General features: G+C 42.6%; 1 protein-coding gene across 1 annotated transcript in view; it reads left to right on the top strand.

Annotated features, from left to right (window-relative positions):
- Positions 1-25,827, top strand: part of nploc4 (NPL4 homolog, ubiquitin recognition factor) — a 50,093-nt gene that overhangs the window by 5,334 nt on the left and 18,932 nt on the right. The window contains exons 3-12 of the mRNA XM_024007493.2: positions 14,069-14,178; positions 15,705-15,917; positions 16,821-16,869; positions 16,985-17,079; positions 17,287-17,410; positions 17,694-17,873; positions 18,516-18,602; positions 22,685-22,756; positions 22,954-23,080; positions 25,073-25,233. Of these exons, the coding sequence (XP_023863261.1) occupies positions 14,069-14,178; positions 15,705-15,917; positions 16,821-16,869; positions 16,985-17,079; positions 17,287-17,410; positions 17,694-17,873; positions 18,516-18,602; positions 22,685-22,756; positions 22,954-23,080; positions 25,073-25,233 (1,218 nt within the window). The remainder of the gene's footprint in view (positions 1-14,068; positions 14,179-15,704; positions 15,918-16,820; positions 16,870-16,984; positions 17,080-17,286; positions 17,411-17,693; positions 17,874-18,515; positions 18,603-22,684; positions 22,757-22,953; positions 23,081-25,072; positions 25,234-25,827) is intronic.

The following is a 25,827-nucleotide window of genomic DNA, read 5'->3' as shown; positions in this document are numbered from 1 at the left end:
CACAGTCGCTGAGTGTCACGTTCCTGACCTTATTTCCTTTGTTCAGTCTTGTTTAGTTGGTCAGGACGTGAGCTGGGTGGGCATTCTATGTTATGTGTTTCAACGCATATTTAGCGGCACAAATCGTGGTTATACAATGTGAATAGTAGCCAAAATGCAAACAAAATGTCGGGAGAAATCTTGGGAGAGGCACCTAATCTAATCAATAACTAATCATAAACTTGACTAAAAAATACAGGTTGGACAGCAAATGAAAGATACATTAGTTCTTAATGCAACCGCTGTTAGATTTTTTAAATTAACGTTATTACGACATACAGCGTGCGTTAAAGCGAGACCGCACCGAAATTAATGGCGGAATAATAGTTTAACATTTTTCAACAGAACAACGAATTAATATCATAAATAGTTCTTACTATTTGATGAGCTTCCATCAGAATCTTGTGCAAGTTGTCCTTTGTCCAGAATAACCGTTGCTCGGTTGTAGATTGTCGTCTTCAACTTTGGAATTAGCAGCAAACATTAGCCATGTGGCGAAGACGTGTCCAACTCACCATAACGCAGCACAAATAAAATACAGAAAATCGCAATATACTGATATAAACTGATATAACTCGGTTTAAAATAACTACATTATGATGTTTTTAACACCTATATCGAATAAAATCAGAGCCGGATATATCTAACGCCTATAACGAGKGCTTTTCAGAATGCAATCCTGAGGTCTGGCTTGCGTCATGACGAACGTTGAAAAGACTGCACACCCGGTTCCAAGAGCTTTTGTACGGCCTCAGATCTACCRAGACACCCCATTCCAATTCTCACTGRTTARTGACATCTAGGGGAAGGCGTATGCAGTGCATGTCGACCCATAGATTACATGCAAATTAATAAACTGACCCTGGAACAGAGTGCCCGATTTCAGATTTCTCACTTCCTGACAGGAAGTTTGCTGCAAAATGAGTTCTGTTTTACTCACAGATATAATTCAAACGGTTTTAGAAACTAGAGAGTGTTTTCTATCCAATAGTAATAATAATATGCATATTGTACGAGCAAGAATTGGGTACGAGGCAGTTTAATTTGGGAACGTTTTTTTACAAAGTCGAAATGGCGCCCCCCTATTGAGAAAAGGTTTTAAGAACAAATTCTTATTTTCAATGACTGCCTTGGAACAGTGGGTTAACTGCCTTGTTCAGGGGCAGAACAACAGAATTGTACCTTGTCAGCTCGGGGATTCGAACTTGCAACCTTTCGGTTACTAGTCCAACCGATTTCCCGATTGTTATGAAAACTTGAAATCGGCCCTAATTAATCGGCAATTCCGATTAATCGGTCGACCTCTAGTAGGAAATCAAGGAAATACCTTAGTTGTTGTCTGAACTGCTGACTGCCTCTAAGTGGGCACCCCACCACTGTTTTGGTAAAGAACTGAGTGATGGGGCTTGAGAAATGGAACCACTTTCAAACTCATAGACCGAGCTTTCATAGACACACTGCACCACCTCTCTCCCTTCTCTCATGAGGAAATTCTTAGCTCCATGAGACCCGACGGTAACTGCAGAGTCAAGAGTGGGAACATTTTTGAGTAAATACGGGGCTCTGTCCTTGAACTGGCTCCAGTGTCTAATGCCATCAATAACGTCAAGGTCCACAGAGACCGAGCTATGGATACAAAGAATATCCATCCATGACATCAATATTATAGGTAACCATGTTTTGAAGCTACACAGTGTTTGTTTACAATTATATAGTTTACAAACAATGGAGTAAAATAAGCTTATATTTTGTGTTTTGATGGAGTAAGTAAGATAGTTGAACTAAGCTCATTAAGCATTTATACGTTATATTCTTCAAGAATCAATGGGTACATATCATTTAAGTCAACAAATTGATGTACCAATTTCAGATTGCCCATTAAACTCAATTCCAATATCAGTGGCTGAAAAAGAAGTCACCGGCTGTTTGGTCATAGTGGAGAAGGGTTGCCTTGCCTGCGGCAGAACCCTATTAAAAATGAATGTCTTTCAGTTAAAACAGAAATGTGTTGCAGGTCAATGGAGAGAGTAGTCTAATTTGTATTCCCTGCCTCTGATGTGCTGTCAATCAGTCAGTGATAGGGAGAGTTGCATGAAGAGCCCAGAGAGGCACTGTGTCTGATCAGACGGGGAGGGAGGGATTTTCCCAGACGCATTCATACATTATATCCCTTTGTATGTCATTGTTATATTTATGCTGATATAGGCTAGACCACTACTGTTGTCTTGCCCATAAGAACAAAGGCACTGCACTGTCTTCTCAGCTTTGAATAAGCTGCATTTTTGTGACCTGTGTATGGCTGACATGATTTTTACCTTGAGCAGTCTACTTACGAGACTTTTCGTAAAAATACACTCACAGGGCTTTACCGTGCTACCACTTTGGCCGCACAAGCTCCTAAATATTTTAGTGCGCTATCTGGAATTTTAATTTGGGAGCACCTGTGCCCCTAGGAAGAAAAAAAGAAAGTATTTTGTCATTGCTAGCGATTCTTATCATATATACCTTGAATATTTTTCATTGCTCCGAGACTTATTTATTTGCTCTTTCATTTTTCAACATGGGCGCACATGATGTCAAAAGGTGATAGTCCAGGTTTTTATCCTCAATACTGTGTGTAACAGTGGTAACACCAAGTAAAACTGAAATGATAACTTAAAACACAAAATATAAATATCCATTAACAAACTTCTTATAGCTTAGACTCATTTCATGTCTAATGCCCGAGAAGCCGGTGTTTGGCGGATATATTGACCGCGCCAATATATCCTCCAAACACTGGCTTCGATCACTTTTATACAATGGGTTATCAACATATTCAAATAATGATTTACATGTTTTCATTAAACATTTTATTTTGATGAATTTATTAATTTCAGCCTTCCACAAGATACAGTCCTAACCCAAATTTAGGGTTGATACCCAAGACGGCTGGTCGTTCGTTCTATCAGTTTGTTTGCCAGAGAAGCGACCCAGTGGTTAGGTCTTTTTGTTCTGTATCTATGGACACGACCCAGTCGTGCTTTCGACAATGCCAAGCATCAAGAATATAGCTGTGACAGGTTGGTCGTAGGGATATTAGTTGAAGCTTCTCTGACAACTCCTTATCTAACACCTGACTTGACACTCGACAAAGTGGTAGAGCTTGTGAGATAGTCAGAGCAAGTAAAGGGGCTCAGGTCAGCACATACCCTCAGCTGGTCTTTGTTCTTCTTGGGTACGAGGACCATAAGAGCACACCACTCTGTGGGCTCCCCAGCATGGGCACTGAAACACGTCTGGTGAGTGGTGTGATCAGGGAGCCCACCGAGTGGTGTGCTCTTATGGTCCTGGTACCCAAGAAGAACAAAGACCAGCTGAGGGAAGGTGTTGACCTGAGACGGTTAACCTCTCTAGGGTACGTGAGACGTTAGCGTCCCACCTCTTCAACAGCCAGTGAAAGTGCAGGGCGCCAAATTCAAAACAACAGAAATCCCATAATTAAAATTCCTCAAACATACATGTATTTTACACCATTTTAAAGATACACTTGTTGTAAATCCAGCCACAGTGTCCGATTTCAAAAAAGCTTTACGACGAAAGCAAACCAAAAGATTATGTTAGGTGAGTGCCTATTCACAGAATAACACATCAATTTTTCCAGCCAAAGAGAGGATTCACAAAAAGCTGAAATATAGATCAGATGACACTCCCATTAGGACTTCATGTTACACAATACATGTATGTTTTGTTTGGTAAAGTTCATATTTATATCCAAAAATCTGATTTACATTGGCGCCTTACGTTCAGAAGTCACAAAACATCCTTTGATTTTGCAGAGAGCCACATCAATTTACAGGAATACTCATAATAAACATTGCTAAAAGATACAAATGTAATGCTGGAATTTTAGATGCACTTCTCCTTATGCAACCGCTGTGTCAGATTTCAAAAAAGCTTTATGAAAAAAGCAAACCATGCAATAATCTGAGTCGGCGCTCAGAGCCAATCAAGACACAAATATAGCCGCCATATTATGCAGTCAACAGAAGTAACAATATAAACATTCACTTACCTTTGATGATCTTCATCAGAATGCACTCCCAGGAATCCAGTTCCACAATAAATGTTTGTTTTGTTCGATAATATCCATCATTTATGTCCAAATTCCTCCTTGTGGTTCTAACGTTCAGTACACTTTCCAAACTCACGACGCGCGGCAGTCCAGCGGAAAGTACGAACAAAAAGTTATATTACAGTCCGTAAAAACATGACAAACTAAGTATTGAATCAATCTTCAGGATGTTTTAACATAATTTAAGTAATGTTCCAACCGGAGTATTCATGTGTCTTCAGAGATTGCGATGGAACAGACCTCGCTCTCACGTGAACGCGCATGGTCACTTCATGGCAGACCTGACTCATTCCTCTCTCCTTCAGGCCCACTAAACATAGAGGCATCAGACAAGGTTCTAACGACTGTTGACATCTAGTGGAAGCATTAGGAAGTGCAACATTACCAATATCCCACTGTATCCTCAATAGAGTTGAGTTGAAAATCGACCAACCTCAGATTTCTCACTTCCTGTTGGATTTTTTCTCAGGTTTTTGCCTGCCTGATGTGTTCTGTTATACTCACAACATAAATTCAAACAGTTTTAGAAACTTCAGAGTGTTTTCTATCCAAATCTACTAATAATATGCATATTCTAGCTTTTATGGCTTTGTATCAGGCCGTTTACTCTGGGCATGCTTTTCATCCGGACGTGAAAATACTGCTCCCTACCCCAAAGAAGTTGGGAAAAGGGAGAAATATATTCTACCCACCATAGACGATAGCCTGCCTAAGCTTACTGGTGCCAAGGTTTTTTTCTCTTTTGGATGCATCAAGTGGCTTCTGGCAGATTCCACTAGACAGAGTGCCAAGCTTACCACATTTATAACGTCTTTTGGAAGGTACCGTTTCAACAACCTTCCATTTGGAATCAATAGTGCCCCAGAAATCTTCCAGCGCGAGTTAAGAGCTCCTGATGAACCAAGAAGGTGTGGCTATTTACATGGATAATATGCTTATTTACTCAGACGCCAGAGGATGAGGTGAGACTCCAGAACCCAATGCACACTGGAGAAAGCTCAACCCGACAAATGTCTACTGCGTCAGAAACGGTTTGACTACCTAGGACACTGCATCAACAAGAATGACATTTCTCCTGATGAAACCAAGATCCATGCTGTCAAGTAATGTCTGATCTGAGGAGGATCCTTGGTATGATTCACTAACTAAGCAGTTACCTAATGGGTCTAGCCGATGTCAACAAACTACTCAACGACTCTGCTCGGGTGATTCAACATTGATGTGGAGTACAGTGCAGGAGCAGGCCTTTAGGAAGGTAAAGCAACTCGTCAGTCACCTGTACTGGCATCTGTGATATTACAGAGCCTACCATAGTCAGTGCTGATGCCAGTAGTTATGGGTTAGACGGGGTCCTACTACAAAAACAAGATGGACACTTAAAGCCAGTAGCTTATTGCTCCAGGACTCTCACAGATTCAGAGAAGCGCTATGCACAGATATAAAAGGAGTGTCTCGCAGCAGTCTGGGCATGTGAGAAGTTTACCAGATATATGTATGGCTCCTACATTCGCACTGCAGAGTGATCACAAACACTAATAAACTGTAAATACCTTGACTTTGTGCCTTTGTGGTGTCAGAGACTGTTGATGCGCATGATGCGTTTTATAACCCTACAGCCGAGTATTTGCCGGGAAACCGCTTGTTATAGCAGACTCCCTTTCCAGACATCCCCAGGCAGCTGTTACACGAGAGATCGCAGATCTGACCAGTGAAATCGAGGCCTATGAGGATGCAGTTTGTACAGCATGGCCTATCTCACCCACCGAGCTTGATGTCGTCAAGAAGCAGACCCAACCGGATGCAAAGCTGCAGATGGTTAAACACCATAGGGCGGTGCACAATTGGCCCAGCATCGTTAGGGGTTGACCGGGGTAGGCCGTCATTGTAAATAGGAATTTGTTCTTAACTGACTTGCATAGTTGAATAGAAAATAAAAAACCTCACAAGGACAAGTGTTGTATGGTAATAAAATAGTAACGCCTCAAGACATGAGAACTGGGGGCGGGGTAACCTAGCGGTTATGAGCGTTGTGCCAGTAACTGAAAGCTCACCGGTTCGAAGACCAGGTGAAGAATGTTGACGTGCCCTTGAGCAAGGCACTTAACCGCTACATTATCGGTGGGTTGAGCAAACGTAGGCTAATGCGATTAGCATGAGGTTGTAAGTAACAACATTTCCCAGGACATAGACATATCTGATATTGGCAGAAAGCTTAAATTCTTGTTAATTTAACTGCACTGCCCAATTTACAGTAGCTATTACTGTGAAAGAATACCATGCTAATGTTTGAGGAGAGTGCACAGTTATGAACTTAAAGTTATTAATAAACCAATTAGGCACATTTGGGCAGTCTTGATGCACCATTTTGAAAAGAAATGCAATGGTTCATTGGATCAGTCTATAACTTTGCACATACACTGCTGCCATCTAGTGGCCAAAATCTAAATTGCGCCTGGGCTGGAATAATGCATTATTGCCATTCTGTTGCATTTCAAAGATGATGGTACCAGAGCTAATGTGTTATATTTTCCTACATTTAACATTTCCACGAACTTAAGTGTTTCCTTTCAAATGGTACCAAGAATATGCATATCCTTGCTTCAGGTCCTAAGCTACAGGCAGTTAGATTTGGGTATGTCATTTTAGGTGGAAATTGAAAAAAAGGGTTGGATCCTTAAGAGGTTTTAACTCTAATTTCTCCTGTAAGTCGCTCTAGATGAGAGCGTCTGCTAAAAGACCAATGTAAACTGAGATGTTGAAGTGCATGCACGGCGGCCATCAAGGCATTGTGAAGTTTCGTGTGGGTATGGATGGCCTGGAATAAGTAAAAACATCCAGGAAATTGTAAGAACATGCAAAGACTGCCAGGAGTCTAAACCTACTCAGAGGAGGGAATTTCTTATGACTACGCCATTCCCCAGTTGCCCGTGGTGAAAGAATAGCAGCTGACATATAGTCCATTCGGAAATTATTCAGACCCCTTACATTTACATTTAACATTTAAGTCATTTAGCTGACGCTCTTATCCAGAGCGACTTACAAATTGGGAAGTTCATACATATTCATCCTGGTCCCCCCGTGGGGAATGAACCCACAACCCTGGCGTTGCAAGCTCCATGCTCTACCAACTGAGCCACACGGGACCCTTAACTTTTTACACATTTTGTTCCGTTACAACCTTACTATAAAATGGATTAAACATTTTTTCCCCCTTCTCAATCTACACACAATACCCCATAATGACAGCAAAAACAGGTTTTTACATTTTTGAAAATGTATAAAAAATAAACGTATCACCTTTTACTTAAGTATTCATAACCTTTACTCCAGTACTTTCTTTGAACACCTTTGGCAGCGATTACAGCCTTGAGTCTTCTTGGGTATGATGCTACAAGATTGGCACACCTTCATTTGGGGAGTTTCTCACATTCTTCTCTCAGATCCTCTCAAGCTCTGTTAGATGAGGAGCATTGCTGCAGAGCTATTTTCTGGTCTCTCCAGAGATGTTCGATAGGGTTCAAGTCGGGCTCTGGCTGGGCCACTCAAGGACATTCAGAGACTTGTCGCAAAGCCACTCCTGCATTGTCTTGGCTCTGTGCTAAGGGCCCTTGTCCTGTTGGAAGGTTAACCTTCTCCCCAGTCAGATCCTGAGCGCTCTGAAGCAGTCTCCCAGTCCCTGCCGCTGAAAAACATCCCCACAGCATGATGCTGCCACTACCATGCTTCACCGTAGGGATGGTGCCAGGTTTCTTCCAGACGTGACGCTTGGCATTCAGTCCAAAGAGTAAAATCTTGGTTTCATCGGACCAGAGAATCATATTTCTCATGGTCTGAGAGTTCCTTAAGTGACTTGGCAAACTCCAAGCGGGCTGTCATGTGCCTTTTACTGAGGAGTGGCTTCCATCTGGCCACTACCATAATGGCCTGATTGGTGGAGTGCTGCAAAATTGTCATTCTGGAAGGTTCTCCCATCTCCACAGAGGAACTCTGGAGCACTGACCTTCGGATTCTTGGTCGCCTCCCTGACCAAGGCCCTTTTCCCCTGATTGCTCAGTTTGGCCGGGCGGCCAGCTCTAGGAAGAGTCTTGGTGGTTCCAAACTTTTTCCATTTAAGAATGATGGAAGCCACTGTGTTCTTGGGGACCTTCAATATTGCAGGCATTTTTTGGTACACTTCCCCAGATCTGTGCCTCGACACAATCCTGTCTCGGACAATTCCTTTGACTGCATGGCTTGGTTTTTGCTCTGACATGCACTGTCAACTATGTTACCTTTGTATAGCACAGGTGCGTGCTTTTCCAAATCATGTCCAATCAATTGAATTTACCACAGGTGGACTTAAATCAAGTTGTAGAAACATCTCAAGGATGATCAATGGAAACAGGATGCACTTGAGCTCAATTTTGTCTCATAGCAAAGGGTCTGAATACTTATTTACATAAGGTATTTCAGTTTTTGTACATTTTTAAATTCTAAAAAACTTTTTTCGCATTGTCAATATTGGGTATTGTGTGTAGATTGAGGATTTGTTTCTATTTAATCGGTTTTAGAATAAGGCTGTAACTTAACAAAATGTGGGAAAAGTCTAGGGGTCTGAATACTTTACGAAGGCACTGTATGTGAACTCAACAAGCAAATCTACTTGGTAGTTGTGGACTATTTCTCTTGATGATTAGGAATAGCTTACTTCAAAGACATGTCAGGTGAAACAACTAGAGCTAAACTGAAGCGCATCTTCGCCAGGTGGGGTGAGCAAATATTCTAATTACAGACAATGCTCCCCAATTCTCAGGTAGAACTTTCACGCAATTCTCGAAGGACAATGATTTCAGAAACATTACCACCAGCCCCCACTACGCCCAAGCAAATGGTGAAGCAGTGCAGACAGCCAAAGGGATCCTGAAACCGGTTGTCCCATTCCTAGCTCTCATGACCTACAGAGCAATACCACTGTAAGCCACAGGTGCGAGACCAGCACAGGCCATGCTTAACCTACAACCGGCATGGCCAGACCTCCAGCGGGTGAGACGTATCGACCAGAAAACAAAGCAGAGCTACATGAATATGTCTACTACAACAGGTATAACGTCAGAACCCTTCCAGAACTCCAGCCCGTAGTCAACCTCGCCGTAAAGCTAGATGACGAATGAGGCTGGACAAAGACCGCTTCAGTGCTTCAACAGTGTCACACACCCAGGTCATACTTAGTCCAGACAGGCAAGGGAGTGCTGCTTCGGAATCAACGCCACCCGAAAGCCCTCCACAGTGCTTTAGAGACTTCTCCAAAGGGTGGAGAGGAACACCCAGAGTGTGTGACAGTTGCACTTACCTGTTACAGATGCCGACCCACTTCCTGGTACAGCACCACAGACTCAAGTTATCAAACCACCGGACAGATACAGAGAGTTAGCAGTAATTAACACACAGCCTGCATTATGTGGCAGAGTAACCCCACTGCAGCTATGAAGGTGACTGACAGTCCACCCAGCTCTCCTTAGGGTGGAATATACAGTGGCAAGAAAAAGTATGTGAACCCTTTAGAAATACCTGGATTTTTATCCCCTTTTCTCCCCAATTTTTTTGTGGTATCCAATCGCTAGTAATTACTATCTTGTCTCATCGCTACAACTCCCGTACGGGCTCGGGAGAGACGAAGGTCGAAAGCCATGCGTCCTCCGAAGCACAACCCAACCAAGCCGCACTGCTTCTTAACACAGCGCGCCTCCAACCCGGAAGCCAGCCGCACCAATGTGTCGGAGGAAACACCATGTACCTGGCCCCCTTGGTTAGCGCGCACTGCGKCCYGCCCYCCACAGGAGTCGCTMGAGCGRGATGAGACAAGGATATCCCTACCGGCCAAACCCTCCCTAACCCYGARGACGCTAMGCCAATTGTGCGTCGCCCCACGGACCTCCCGGTCGCGGCCGGCTGCGACAGAGCCTGGGCGCGAACCCAGAGACTCTGGTGGCGCAGCTAGCACTGCGATGCAAGAAATACCTGGATTTCTGCATAAATTGGTATTAAAATGTGATCTGATCTTCATCTAGGTCACAACAAATGGACATACACGGTCTGCTTAAACTAATAACACACAAACAATTCTACATTTTCATGGCTTTATTGAACACCGTGCAAACATTCACAGTGCAGGGTGGAAAAAGTATGTGTACCCTTGGATTTAACAACTGGTTGACCCTTCTTAGGCAGCAATGACTTCAACCAAATGTTTTCTGGAGTTGCGGATCAGACCTGCACAACGGTCAGGAGGAATTTTTGGACCGTTCCTCTTTACAAAACTGTTTCAGTTCAGCAATATTCTTGATGTCTGGTGTGAACGCCTCTCTTGAGGTCATGCCACAGCATCTCAATCGGGTTGAGGTCAGGACTCTGACTGGGCAACTCCAGAAGGTGTATTTTCTTCTGCTGAAGCCATTCTGTTGATTTACTAATGCATTTTGGGTCGTTGTCCTGTTGCATCACCCAACTTCCGTTGAGCTTCAATTTGCGGATAGATAGCCTAACATTCTCCTGCAAATTGTTTTGATAAACTTGGGAATTCATTTTCCCGTCGACGATAGCAAGCTGTCCAGGCCCTGAGGCAGCAAAGCAGTCCCAAACCACGATGCTCCCTCCACCATACTTTACAGTTGGGATGAGGTTTTGATGTTGGAGTGCTGTGCTTTTTTTTTCTCTCCGCTCATTGTGTTGTGTGTTCCTTCCAAACAACTCAACTGTAGTTTCATCTGTCCACAGAATATTTTGCCAGTAGCGCTGTGGAACATCCAGGTGCACTTTTGCATACTTCAGACGTGCAGCAATGGTTTTTTTTGGACAACAGTGGCTTCTTCCGTGGTGTCCTCCCATGAACCCCATTCTTGTTTAGTGTTTTACGTATCGTAGACTCGTCAACAGAGGTGTTGGCATGTTCCAGAAATTTCTATAAGTTTTTAGCTGACACTCTCAGATTCTTCTGCGCTGTGCTCTTGCAGTCATCTTTGCAGGATGGCCACTCCTAAGGAGAGTAGCAACAGTGCTAAACTTTCTCCACTTTATAGACAATTTGTGGACTGATGAACATCAAGGCTTTTAGAGATACTTTTGTAACCCTTTCCAGCTTCATGCAAGTCAACAATTCTTCTGAGAGCTCTTTTGTTTGAGGCATGGTTCACATCAGGCAATGCTTCTTATGAATAGCAAACTCAAATTTTGTACGTGTTTTTTATCGGGCAAGGCAGCTCTAACCAACATTCAATCTCGTCTCATTGATTGGTCTCCAGGTTAGTTGACTCCTGACTCCAATTAGCTTTTGGAGAAGTCATTAGCCTAGGGGTTCACTCACTTTTCCCAACCTACACTGTGAATATTTAAATTATGTATTCAATATAGACAAGAAAAATACAATTTGTTATTAGTTTAAGCACACTGTCTATTGTTGTAACTTAGATGAAAATCAGATATAATTTCATGACTAATTTATGCAGAAATCCAGGTAATTCCAAAGGGTTCACATACTTTTTCTTGCCACTGTAGTTAGTGTTGAAGAAACCAGACTGTTTTAAGGAATGTTTAAAGACAGAAAATGAGTTGATACATTTTTTAAGGGGAAAAAAGTTTATTACGGAGTGATGAACTAGAAACAGTATGTGATGTTTTGACATTTTAGAAGCTCATCTTAAGACTCAAAGGAACTATTTTATTTTAGAGTATGGCGCAAGTATAGGCATGACGTCAAAGGTGATTGAGCAAGTCAGTCCGCGTTCATCCGTTCATAAGTCCAGTTAATGTTTCTACTAAGATTTTTTAAAACCTTTTTAATTAGGCAAGTCAGTTAAAGCAAGGCCCCTAAACTCTAGTGTATTTTCTGCGCTATGCAATGATATGGGCAGCGACCATGATATGGGCAGCGACCATTTAACGCTTTTACAACATACAGAAGAAGTGCGCTGGTTATTTTATTTTAATTCAATCAATCAATCAAGTTTATTTTATATAGCCCTTCGTACATCAGCTAATATCTCGAAGTGCTGTACAAAAAACCCAAACCCCAAACAGCAAGCAATGCAGGTGTAGAAGCACGGTGGCTAGGAAAAACTCCCTAGAAAGGCCAAAACCTAGGAAGAAACCTAGAGAGGAACCAGGCTATGAGGGGTGGCCAGTCCTCTTCTGGCTGTGCCGGGTGGAGATTATAACAGAACATGGCCAAGATGTTCAAAATGTTCATAAATGACAAGCATGGTCAAATAATTAATCACAGTGACAGGTCAGGGTTCCATAGCCGCAGGCAGAACAGTTGAAACTGGAGCAGCAGCACGGCCAGGTGGACTGGGGACAGCAAGGAGTCATCATGCCCGGTAGTCCTGACGTATGGTCCTAGGGCTCAGTTCCTCCGAGAGAGAGAAAGAAAGAGAGAAGGAGAGAATTAGAACTTAAAATTCACACAGGACACTGGATAAGACAGGAGAAGTACTCCAGGTAACCAAGACCCTAACCCCCCGACACATAAACTACTGCAGCATAAATACTGGAGGCTGAGACAGGAGGGGTCAGGAGACACTGTGGCCCCATCCGAAGATACCCCCGGACAGGGCCAAACAGGAAGGATATAACCCGACCCACTTTGCCAAAGCACAGCCCCCGCACCACTAGAGGGATATCTTCAACCACCAACTTACAATCCTGAGACAAGCCCGAGTATAGCCCACAAAGATCTCCACCACAGCACAAACCAAGGGGGGGCGCCAACCCAATAATTGAGAAGATCTTAACGTATTCTTTACTGACCATAATTTTTACTTGTCTGACCGCTTGCATGATGAGTTTTGCACACTACTGGTTTATCTGGGTGATGTTTTTTCTCTCCTGAATGGTCTGATTCTAGGAATCCCGGGGATCTCCAACTATATTCAATGTGCGGGACAAAATTGAGGCTATGATTAAGAAGTTGGAGTTCTTCTCTGCATTAAGAACAACACAGGTCTTTCCATCATTTGTATGATTTTTTTGTGTGCAAATGAACTCGAGCTTACGGACAATGTCAAATCTGATATAGCGAAGCACCTGAGTGAGCTGGGTGTGCGTTTACGCAGGTACTTTCCCTAACTGGACAACACAAACAACTGGATTTGTTATCCCTTTCCTGCCCTGCCTCCAGTCCACTTACCAATATCTGAACAAGAGAGCCCCATCGAAATTGCAATAAGAGGTTCTGTGCAAATGTAATTTAATCAGAAGCCACTGCCAGATTTCTGGATATGGCTGCGCTCAGAGTATCCTGCCTTGGTAAATTGCACTGTTAAGGCACTGATGCCCTTTGCAACCACCTACCTATGTGAGAGTGGATTCTCGGCCCTCACTAACACGAATACATCTAAATACAGGCACGGACTGTGTGTGGAAAATGATTTAAGACGGAGACATTCTCCAACCCAACATTGCAGTGTTATGTGCATCATTTCAAGCACACCCTTCTCATTTATCTGCGGTGCGTTATTCACAATTTCCGATGAACAAATAAGGTTTTATATGTAAGATGGTTGAATAAAGAGCAAAATTATTGATTATTATTTGTGCCCTGGTCCTATAAGAGCTCTTTGTCACAACCCGGCTCGTGGGAAGTGACAAACTCACACTCATTCTTATGTTTAAACATTTTATTGTACAGTGTGTGTGTGTGTGTGGCAGGCTTACAATGATGTCAAAAAACAACATTTGAGAGTGCGCTGACCCTGGTGCTAGAGGGGGTACGCAGCTGGAGGTTGAATGTTATGAAGGGGTATGGGACTATAAAACGTTTGGGAACCGCTGCTCTAAAATAAAGCTCATCATTACTCAATCTCTTTACCTAGACTCTTTCCACAGCCGTGCCATGGGTCTGGCAGGCGAGACTAATCATTATTACCCTTTTTCTACTGTCAGGTGGGCAAAGAGTTTGGTTTCACCTCCAATGGCTTCTCTATCTTCCTGAACCGCAACAAGACCGATGAGATCCAGTCCCAGAATAAGACCCTCAGCCTGCTCAAGATCAAGTGAGTTTGGAGAAACGTTAAGTTATTGTTTTAACAATCTGGTGGTGCTGCTGAGTATAGTTTTATTTATTTTTTAACACCTTAACTGCTGTTTTCTGCAATCTAGAGCAAAAAATGGCCTTAAATAGCTAGGTTTCCATCCACTTGGTGCCTATTTTAATGCAAATAATCTATGCGCACACAGAGGTGTTTCCACTAATTGGTCTTATTGCGGATAAAAATCAGTGCGTGATGACACAGTGCACACAATGCACTTCATCATGTACCGAATAAATTTCTAAAGTTCAAGATGTTACCATCACATTTTCAACTCTAATGATTTAGTTTTGTCACACGAACTGTTGCTTTAATTCGCAAATGTGCCTACTCTGGTCTTGGCAGGTGAGCTCCAGCCGATAGGTCGCAGATACAGTGCGGGTAGATGACATTATTATGGATAAAAGCGAGAATATTTGTCAAATTGCAGTCGAGCATCGATCATGTCACCAGAAGAAGACCCCCAATATTTATTGGAAAGGAGCATCAAGATCACCGTGCACTATCACCACCCTGTGAAGTTCATCACAATTTATTTCCTCTGTAGCCTAATAAACTGCATGTCGTAGTGGGAGGACTACAGCCCTATCATCGCGTGACTCCAAGTTCACTTTGATACGATGGTTATTATATCAATATTTCCACCACCGTTTCTTGCATAATTAATTTTACCAACACAAAATGATCCCATCATAATGAACAAACAACATTTATTGTGTGCATTTATAAAATTGTACCGCAACTTCCTGTTTCATCACAGCTGTCACAGTTTTGTTATATACGGTGTGCCTTTACTCACATGAAAACTGTAGATAGAAATGTGGTTAGAGATAACAAAATACTTTTAAAAAACAAACAAATTACTGTGGTGCAGTCAGTCCACAAGGTGGCGCTGCGCCCCTCTTACATTCTTTGGGGAGAGCCCTGTCACTAATTGTTAGGCTACTCCATTTAGCTAGATAAACATGTAGTCATTATTTACACTGGGTATACTAAACAATAGCCTCAATTCGTCAAGTGTTCCACAGGGATACTGGCCCATGTTGACTCCAATGCTTCCCACAGTTGTCAAGTTGGCTGGGTGTCCTTTGGGTGGTGGACCATTCTTGATACACACTGGAAACTGTTGTGCTTTAAAACCCAGCAGCATTGCAGTTCCTGACACAAACTGGTGCGCCTGGCACCTACTTTCATACCCAGTTCAAAGGCACTTAAATCTTGTCTTGCCCGTTCACCCGCTGATTGGCAAACACATACAATCCATTTCTCAAGGCTTAAAAATCCTTTATCCTGTTTCCTCCCCTTCATCTACACTGATTTAAAGTGTATTTATCAAGTGACCACAAGAAGGGATCATAGCATTCACCTGGTCAGTTTGTCAAGAACAGGTGTTCTTAATGTTTTGTACATTCAGTGTATATCGTCACTTCATTTTGTTCACTTGTTATTATCTCGGATTATCATTATGCTCATTGTGTGTGTTTCTCTAGACATGGAGACATGCTCTTCCTGTACCCGTCGGGCTCCCCAGGACCCTCCGGAGAGACCATGGACGTGGCCACGCCTCACACTTCATCACTACCCTCATCTTCATCGTCGATGATGTCACGCTCCCACTCGGCACCCCACATCCCAGAGGATGAGATTGACCAGTATCTGGCCAAGCAGGAGGGCAAGATATACAGGAACAAAGATCCACAGCTGTAAGAGATTTTATATAATTCCTGGGAAACCGTGGCACTTTAAAAAAAGGACAAAACGTCTTTTTGTGACGTCTTTTTGTCCTATTGGAGTGCCATCGTTTCCCAATGTTCTTGAAATAGGGATTTCATTTGAAGAGATCCACAGCTGTAAGAGAGTGATTTAATTTCTGTATGTTGTATTGAAGCAAAGCTACACAGCAACAGAGATCTACAGCTGTAAGATATGTATATACTTCATGTTGTATTGAAGCAAATATTTACAGGAACAAATATCCACAGCTGCAATAGATTAATAGACTTAAAGATCTACGGCAGGGGTGTCAAACTCATTCCACGGAGGTTAATGTCTATGGGTTTTTATTTTTCCTTTCAATTAAGACCTAGACATCCAGGTGAGTGGAGTTCCATACTAAGCAGTGACCTTAATTCATCAATCAAGTTTAAGGTTGGAGCGAAAACCCACAGACACTTGGGCCTCCTTGGAATGAGTTTGACATGTGATCTGCTGAAACCGAGATCCACAGCTCTGTCGACTTAAAGGTCTACCACTGGAGACTGCTGAGGGGAGAATGGCTCATAATAATGGCTGGAATGGAGGGAATGAAATGGCATSAAACACATGGAAACCATGTATATGATTCTATTCCACTAATTCTGCTCCAGCCATTACCACGAGCCCATTCTCCACAATTAAGGTGCCACTAACTTCCTGTGGTCTACGGGAACAGAGATCCAAAGCTGTAAGATATTTCATAGACTTCCTGTATGTTCTATTGAAGCAAATATCTACAGGAACAGATATCCACAGTGTAAGAGAGACACAGCTTTGTAGACTGTAGCTAGTTATGTTATTGTATTATGGCATTCAATTGTGTCAGTGTATTGATTCAGTTCTTGTTTCAGGTGTCGACATGGATCGATGGGAAAGTGTGTGCACTGCGTACCACTAGAGGTAAGTGTGTGTTCTTTCCACCTTCATTCGTCCAACTATTACTGTTTACTTTAAAATTGTGGTTTACATGTCAGGTGTACTTCTTTGCTATACATTTAATTGTTATCTCTGTCAGCCTTTTGATGAAGAATACTTGAGCCATCTAGACCCGCCTGTCAAGCACATGTCATTCCACGCCTACATCCGTAAGCTGACAGGAGGTGCCGACAAGTGAGTAGCACCAGATGTTCTCTAGCCTGATCCCAGACCTGTTTGTGGTTTCTTGGCAACATGTTTGGCATGACAACATCCATTGAAGTTGGCAAGATTGCACAAATAGATCTGGGACCAGTCTATGCACTCTTCACTTCCCTAGCAGGAGAATTGGCCACATCCACAAGCTCTTTGTCTTTATTTATAACCTATTTTCCTTTACAGAGGGAAGTTTGTGGCCCTGGAGAATATCAGCTGTAAGATCAAGTCAGGCTGTGAGGGCCACCCTCCCTGGCCAGAGGGGATCTGCACCAAGTGCCAGCCCAGCGCCATTACCCTCAACAGACAAGTACGCCCCATAACTCCCTCCTTGCGCCAAAGGGCCTATACACACTCATGTCCTTGCTCCCAAGGGTCCATATCAATACTCCCCTTTGCTGCCAAGGCTCCATCTCAGTATTTTAAAGCGTCTTCCTCTCCTTGTCTCCTTGGCTTCATTTACATTCCCATCAGTTCAGATTAAGAGAAGATGACGAGAGGAATCCTATTGAAATACACAAGAGATTACTCAGTCACTACTCATTCCTAGTGGAGATAGTGATTTGTATAACCCGCCTCATCCCTGCTACCAGAAATACAGACATATAGACAACATCATGTTTGAGAACCACACCATCGCAGACCGTTTCCTGGACTTCTGGAGGAAGACGGGCAGCCAGAGGATGGGCTACCTGTACGGAAGGTACACAGAGCACAAAGACATCCCTCTGGCCATCAGAGCAGAGGTCGCTGCCATCTACGAACCCCCGCAGGTGAGTGCTCTGCACTCTCGGGAGTCAGTCTAATGGTTTGTTAGTGAGTTGTAGATGTAGTAAGGTTGGTTAGCCACAGGATGGCAGTAAGTTCACTTTCAATGGGGTATTGGATATTGATAAAATGCTGCTTTTGCTGGAGCAGTAATTCTATCACAGACTTAGATGCACTCCGGCATCTTAAGCACATCAAATTCATAGCATATTGCACTAATCGGATTTGTAACATATCACATGAATTGCTAAATTCGTAACCTATCACACTAAAGACGTAGTAAACAAATGGATGACGTAGTACACAAAAAACGGGGATCCATTTTGGCTCGTAAGCACCGCTTTCAAAACTACTGGCGGAAACAATACAAAAATGTCAAAATCAAGTTTTATTGGTCACATACACATGGTTAGCAGATGTTAATGCAAGTGTAGCGAAATGCTTGTGCTTTTAGTTCCGACCGTGCAGTAATATATAACAAGTAAATAGTGAATCTTTAAGTAATCAGTTCATTATAGCTATACATAGTTTCCAATAGCATAAGAAAATATAAGGTTGTGTACTTTTTCAGAAATATGTTAATCCTAGATGTGTTATATTTAGTGGTTTGTTTAGTTTTAACTGTTGTGAATTCCTCTGTCCATTAGATTGCCACCCAGAACAGTCTGGAGCTGGTGGAGGACCCTAAAGCTGCAGCCGTGGAGGAGATCGCAGCGAAGCTGGGCCTGCGCAAGGTAAGATGGAACCACTAGCTTATACTATTGGCTTTATTTTAGCTATTCTAGATTCTGATGTCAACCTTCTCTCTATATCACTATCAATTCCATTTCGATTGTTAAATTTACTGTATTGGAATAGAATTGACCTCAACCCTGTTCAAGACACTAAGATTGTGCTCTGCAATATATATCCACTCTTGTTTTTATGGTGTAACTTTAGACTTAGACGTCCACGCAGAATTCTGCATTTTTTCACACAGAGAAAAATATATATATATCTTGCTGTGTTTTGCTCTGCATCAGACTAATTTTGTGCTTCAGTTGCACTTCTCCACTCATATGAGAATTCACACAGCACACTGATGAATGACACAAATATTAATTTTCACAAAGTCTGCTGCCTCAGTTTGTATGATGGCAATTTGCATATACGCCAGAATGTTATGAAGAGTGATCAGATGAATTACAATTAATTGCTAAGTCCTTCTTTGCCATACAAATGAACTGAATCCCCAAAAAACATTTTCACTGCATTTCAGCCCTGCACAAAAGGACCAGCTGACATGTCAGTGATTCTCTCGTTAACCTCGCTAGGCTAGGTGGGACGCTACCGTCCCACCTGACCAACATCCAGTGAAAGTGCAAGGCGCCAAATTCAAACAAATCTCATAATTAAAATTCCTCAAACATACAAGTATTATACATAATTTTAAAGATAAACATCTTGTTAATCCAACCACAGTGTCCGATTTCAAAAAGGCTTTACGGTGAAAGCATACCATGCAATTATCTGAGGCCAGCGCCTAGTCACAAAAACATACAGCCATTTTCCAGCCAAAGAGAGAAGTCACAAAAAGCAGAAATAGAGATAAAATTAATCACTAACCTTTGATGATCTTCATCAGATGGCACTCATAGGACTTCATGTTACACAATACATGCATGTTCGATAAAGTTCATATTTATATCCAAAAATCTGTTTACATTTGCGCGTTATGTTCAGTAATGTTTTGCTTCCAAAACATCTGGTGATTTTGCAGAGAGCCACATCAATTTACAGAAATAATCATCATAAACGTTGATGAAAGATACAAGTGTTATACATAGGATTAGAGAGAAACTTCTCCTTAATGCAACCGCTGTGTCAGATTTCAAAAAAGCTTTACGGTGAAAGCACACCATGAGATAATCTGAGTACAGAGCTCAGCGACCAAAACAAGCCATACAGATACCCACCAAGTTGTGGAGTCAACACAAGTCAGAAATAGCGTTATAAATATTCACTTACCTTTGATCTTCATCAGAATGCACTCCCAGGAATCCCAGTTCCACAATAAATGTTTGTTTTGTTCGATAATGTCCATCATTTATGTCCAAATACCGCCTTGTTGTTTGCGCGTTCAGTACACAATCTAAACTCACGACGCGCGTGCAAGTCCAGCGGAAAGTACGGACGAAAAGTCCAAAAAGTTCCGTTACAGTCCGTAGAAACATGTTAAACGATGTATAGAATCAACCTTTAGGAAGTTTTTAACATAAATCTTCAATAATGTTCCAACCGGAGAATTACTTTGCCTTCAGAAATGCGATGGAACGCAGCTAACCTTCACATGAACGCACATGGTCAGCGCATGGTCAGCTCGTGGCGCTCTGGGAGAGACCTTACTCAWTCTCCTCTCATTCGCCCCCACGTCACAGTAGAAGCATCAAACAAGGTTCTATAGACTGTTGACATCTAGTGGAAGCCTTAGTAAGTGCAACATGACCCCATTTCCACTGTATCTTGGATAAGCAGAGTTGAAAACATACAAACCTCAGATTTCCCACTTCCTGGTTGGATTTTCTCTCAGGTTTTTGCCTGCCATATGAGTTCTGTTATACTCACAGACATCATTCGAACTGCTTTAGAAACTTCAGTGTTTTCTATCCAAATCTGGATAGCAGACAGTTTACTCTGGGCATGCTTTTCATCCGGATGTGAAAATACTGCTCCCTACCCCAAAGAAGTTAACCGGATATCAATCCCGAAGAAGTTTTAAACCCCCTATGCTCCTTTGAGACCCCTCTTTCAAAGTCACTGTTCTCTTCTAGCCATGGTAGCCAAAATAATGGGCAACTGGACATTTTTATGCATGATGGGATGTTACTTGCTTAATTAACTTAAGAACTGCACCCGTGTTGGAAGTACCTACTTTCAATGTACTTTGTATCCCTCATTTACTCAAGTGTTTCCTTTATTTTGGCAGTTATGTCTGTCTGTCTGTCTCCTGTCTCTGTCCTGTCTGTGATATATAAAACTAGTTCAGTTGTTTCATATTCCAAATACAGTAGGCTAGACTTCTACATTGCATCCAGCAATTGAGTTATTCAGATTCTGTCACCAAACAAGATTAAGAAGCCAGTTTACATTTTCACTGGACTATCCACACAAACACCGACTATAATAATTACCCTTAAATTATTGCTGCCACTATTTCAATGTAATTTCCTGTCCTACAGAGGAAATGCACCTTTAGGTTCCACCTCTGAAAAAACTACAAAGGCTACTTGTATATACAGTGCCTTCGGAAAGTATTCTGACACCTTGACTTTTTCGACATTTTGTTACATTACTGCTTTATTGTAAAATGTATTAAGTTGTTTTTGTCCTTCTATAATCTACACACAATAGCCCATAATGACAAAGCAAAAACAGTTTAATTTTATGAAAAATAAAAAAACTGAAATTACATTTACCTAAGTATTCAGACCCGTTACTCAGTACTTTGTTGAAGCACTTTTGGCAGCGATTACAGCATAGAGTCTTCTTGGGTATGATGCTACAAGCCTGACATACCTGTTTTTGGGGAGTTTCTCCCATTCTTGTCTGCAAATCCTCTCAAGCTCTGTCTGTTTGGATGGGGAGTGTTGCTGCACAGCTATTTTCAGGTCTCTCCAGAGATATCCGGCCTCTGGCTGGGCCACTCAAGGACATTTAGAGACTTGTCCCGAAGCCACTCCTGCATTGTCTTGGCTGTGTGTTTAGGGTTGTTGTCCTTTTGGAAGCTGAACCTTCACCCCAGTCTGAGGTCCTGAGCGCTCTGGAGCAGGTTTTCATCAAGGATCTCTCTGTACTTTGCTCAGTTCATCTTTCCCTCAATCCTGACCCAGTCCCTGCCGCTGGAAAACATCCCCACAGCATGATGCTGCTACTACCATGCTTCACTGTAGGAAGGGTGCCATGTTTCCTAAAGATGTGACGCTTGGCATTCAGACCAGAGATGTTTGGCCAAGCGAGCTGATGTGCCTTTTACTGAGGGGCTTCCATCTGGCCACTTGACCATAAAGGCCTGATTGGTGGAGTGCTGCGGAGATGGTTGTCGTTCTGGAAGGTTCTCCTATCTCTACAGAGGAACTTTGGAGCTCTGTCAGAGTGACCATCGGGTTCTTGGTCACCTCCCTGACCAAGGCCCTTCTCCCCCGATTGCTCAGTTTGGCCGGGCGGCCAGCACTAGGAAGAGTCTTAGTGGTTCGTATTATAGCAAAATAAACCGGATTCACACTGGGCATTTCAGATTTGTCAATTCAAGGCCAAATATATCATACGATGACTTATTGACTTAAATCGTTGTGTAAGCTCTAGCCATAGTCTTTCAGCTCGAAAAAATGGATTTCCACCTCAATTTCATTCAGGATCAATCTCTAGACTGCTGATTTGGCTACATAGTTTTATGGAATTTAAGACTCCAGGTTTCAGGAAATGTTCTATTTATTATTTTTACGCAAAATGCGGCAACTTCCTGACGGGGTCACTGACCCCCTTCGGACACCCCCCTACACAACCTTAGGTCTACTTCAGCACCATTTTCTCAGACAATCCTAGGGAGAGCCCTGACTACATTTTAAAATGTATTTCTACTGAAGAGAAGCCAATTACCAAGTTCCCATAAGACTAGCCTACCATTCCTAATGAGGCAGTCTTCTGCCAACATCTGCCGCCTTGGGGTCCGAGGCCGGGAGTTCCGCCGCAGTGAAGTGCTACTCATAAAGATTCTTAAAGTTTGGCAGGTCTGGTATGGTGTTCTACTGACTGTCTTCCTGTGTTGTCTTTACTGTAGGTGGGGTGGATATTCACTGACCTGCTCTCTGAGGACACCAGGATAGGAACGGTTAAATACACCAGGAACAAGGTGAGAACACATCCATACACTGTCTGGACAAGCACTATAACCTTAACCTGTAGACCAGAATTGCCAAAAACCAAGGAATAGCCTAACGCACAGCATTAGTTTTGTGAACGAATCCAGACAACTCTAGGTGAACAAAGCTGAAATATCTGACTTCTTTATTTCTTTGATCATTAAAATGTTTTATCTTGTCTGTGTAGGACTCGTATTTCCTGAGTGCAGAGGAGTGCATCACGGCTGGACACTTCCAGAACCAACAGTCTAACCCCTGCAGACTCTCACCCGACGGACACTTTGGGTCCAAGTTTATCACTGTGGTGGCCACAGGTACGCTAGCTACTCATGGCTCACCTAACTAGGCTACCTGTGGCTCACTCTAAGCCTCTAAGCGGTTAGAGCGTTGGGCCAGTGACCGAGCTATCAAGATGAAACATCTGTCGATGTGCCCTTGGGCAAGCCACCTAATTTGCTTTATGGCTGACCCTGTAAAACATATTTTCTCTGAACCTATCTGGTGTATGTGACAAAAGTTGTATTTTATTTTATATATACATACAGTGCATTTGGAAAGTATTCAGACCCCTTGACTTTTTCCACATTTTGTTACGTTTCAGCCTTATTCCAAAATGTGTTGAATAATAAAAATAAAAAAACTCAGCAATCTACACACAATACTCCCATAATGACAAAGCAAAAACAGGTTTTTTGATTTTTTTTGCCAATGTATTAAAAAAAAAAAAAACGGGTACCTTATGTAAATAAGTATTCAGACCCTTGAGCTCAGGTGCATCCTGTCCATTGATCATCCTTGAGATGTTTCTACAATTTGATTGGAGACCACCTGTGATAAATTCAATTGATTGGACATGGTTTGGAAAAACACACACCTGTCTTTATAAGGTCCCACAGTTGACAATGCATGTCAGAGCACAAAACATGCTGAGGTCGAAGGAATTGTCCGTAGAGATCCGAGACAGGATTGTGTCTAGGCACAGATCTGGGGAAGGGTACCAAAACATGTCTGCAGCATTGAAGGGCCCCAAGAACACGGTGGCCTCCATCATTTTTAAATGGAAGAAGTTTGGAACCACCAAGACTCTTCCTAGTGCTGGCCGCCCGGCCAAACTGAGCAATCAGGGGAGAAGGGCCTTGGTCAGGGAGGTGACCAAGAACGCGATGGTCACTCTGACAGAGCTCCAGAGTTCCTCGGTGGAGATGGTTGTCCTTCTGGAAGGTTCTCCCATCTCTGCAGCGCTCCACCAATCAGGCTTTTATGGTCGAGTGGCCAGATGGAAGCCACTCCTCAGTAAAGGCACATGACAGCCTGCTTGGAGTTTGCCAAAGGGCACCTAAAGGACTCTCAGACCATGAGAAACAAGATTCTCTGGTCTGATGAATGCCAAGCGTCACGTCTGGAGGAAACCTGGCACCGTGCATACGGTGAAGCATGATAGTGGCATCATGCTGTGGGGATGTTTTTCAGCGGCAAGGACTGGGAGACTAGTCAGGATCGAGGGAAAGTACAGAGAGATCCTTGATGATAAACCTGCTCCACAGGTTCACTTTCCAACAGCACAACGATCCTAAGCACACAGCCAAGACAACGCAGTCGTGGCTTCAGGACAAGTCTCGATGTCCTTGAGTGGCCCAGCCAGAGCCCAGATCAAACATCTCTGGAGAGACCTGAAAGTTGCTATGCAGCGACGCTCCCCATCCAACCTGACAGAGCTTGAGAGGATCTGCAGAGAAGAATGGGAGAAACTCCCCAAATACAGGTGTGCCAAGCTTGTAGCGCCATATCCAAGAAGATTCGAGGCTGTATCTCTGCCAAAGGTGCTTCAACAAAGTACTTAGTAAATGGTCTGAATACTTATGGGCTCTTTCTGTTTAAATTGTTTTATAAATTGACGAGGGACATTTTTTAATCAATTTTTGAACAAGGCTGTAACGTAACAAAAAGTGAAGGGATCTGAATACTTTCTGAATGCACTGTGTATATTTTGCTATCCTGGGCCTGCGCTACTGTCTAAAATAGCAATCTGTTTACATAACATTGAGTGATGATTGGTATTACCTGATCTTGTGATATTCATAGATCAGGAAATCCCTAGCCTGGTCCCAGATTGTTTTGTGCCGTCTTACCACTCCTATACAATTTATTTGTGTCCGTTTTGCGAAATTATTCTTGCATCTCCTCTCAAACTTAACAGTACAGCATCACCACATAGGTTATAAATGACAGAAATATATAAAACAAATCCTATGGTCTTTGACCAACGGTGGTATCAACCCCCAGTCGGACTCTGTGTTACCCGCCAGGTGGTCCTGATAACCAGGTGCACTTTGAGGGTTACCAGGTGTCTAACCAGTGCATGGCCCTGGTGAGAGACGAGTGCCTACTGCCCTGCCGAGACGCCCCCGAGCTGGGCTACGCTAAAGAGTCCAGCACAGAGCAGTATGTACCGGACGTCTTCTACAAGGTACAGGAACACACACACACGCATTCTTAGGCTGTCTGAACCTCTCAAAGTTCAATAAACTCTGAAAGACACTGCACTCAAAGTCACTACCGTTTCTTTCTCCCCACTAACATACCATTTGTCATTTTAGTGCACCAAACATTTTCTTTTGGCTGAAACTAACGGAACAAACGTTGACATGCTTGATTGATGACGTTTATTATGCTTCAATTAAGTTAAATGATTCCGTTGATCAGTTAAATGGATGTGGCTATGGTATGAATAAATGGAGCTAGCCAATAGTGTTGCTGGAAAAATTGCTATACTGTTACATCGCAATATTATTTCGATACTTTGACTCCAAGAATTGATTGTTTATTTTTGCTAGGTAGCGTTAGCTAGCGCTAGTCAGTTGTACCTGTGCCAGAACTCCAGTATTTTTCATCCTATAATTTGTTCTTCATTTTAAATAGTGAGCCAACATGTTTTCAGCACTTATTTCTATTACTAACCACGTTTCCATCCACAGGTTTTATTCAAGTAAAGTCATACCATATAAATAAAATAAACCACGACAGCTGTGATGGAAACAGGAAGTTTCAGTACAATTTTATA

Source organism: Salvelinus sp. IW2-2015, linkage group LG18, assembly GCF_002910315.2.
Source record: "Salvelinus sp. IW2-2015 linkage group LG18, ASM291031v2, whole genome shotgun sequence".
In the NCBI taxonomy this organism is placed as follows: Eukaryota; Metazoa; Chordata; class Actinopteri; order Salmoniformes; family Salmonidae; genus Salvelinus; species Salvelinus sp. IW2-2015.
The sequence above is the reverse complement of the archived record's forward strand: the minus strand, read 5'-3'. Positions and strand labels throughout refer to the sequence as shown.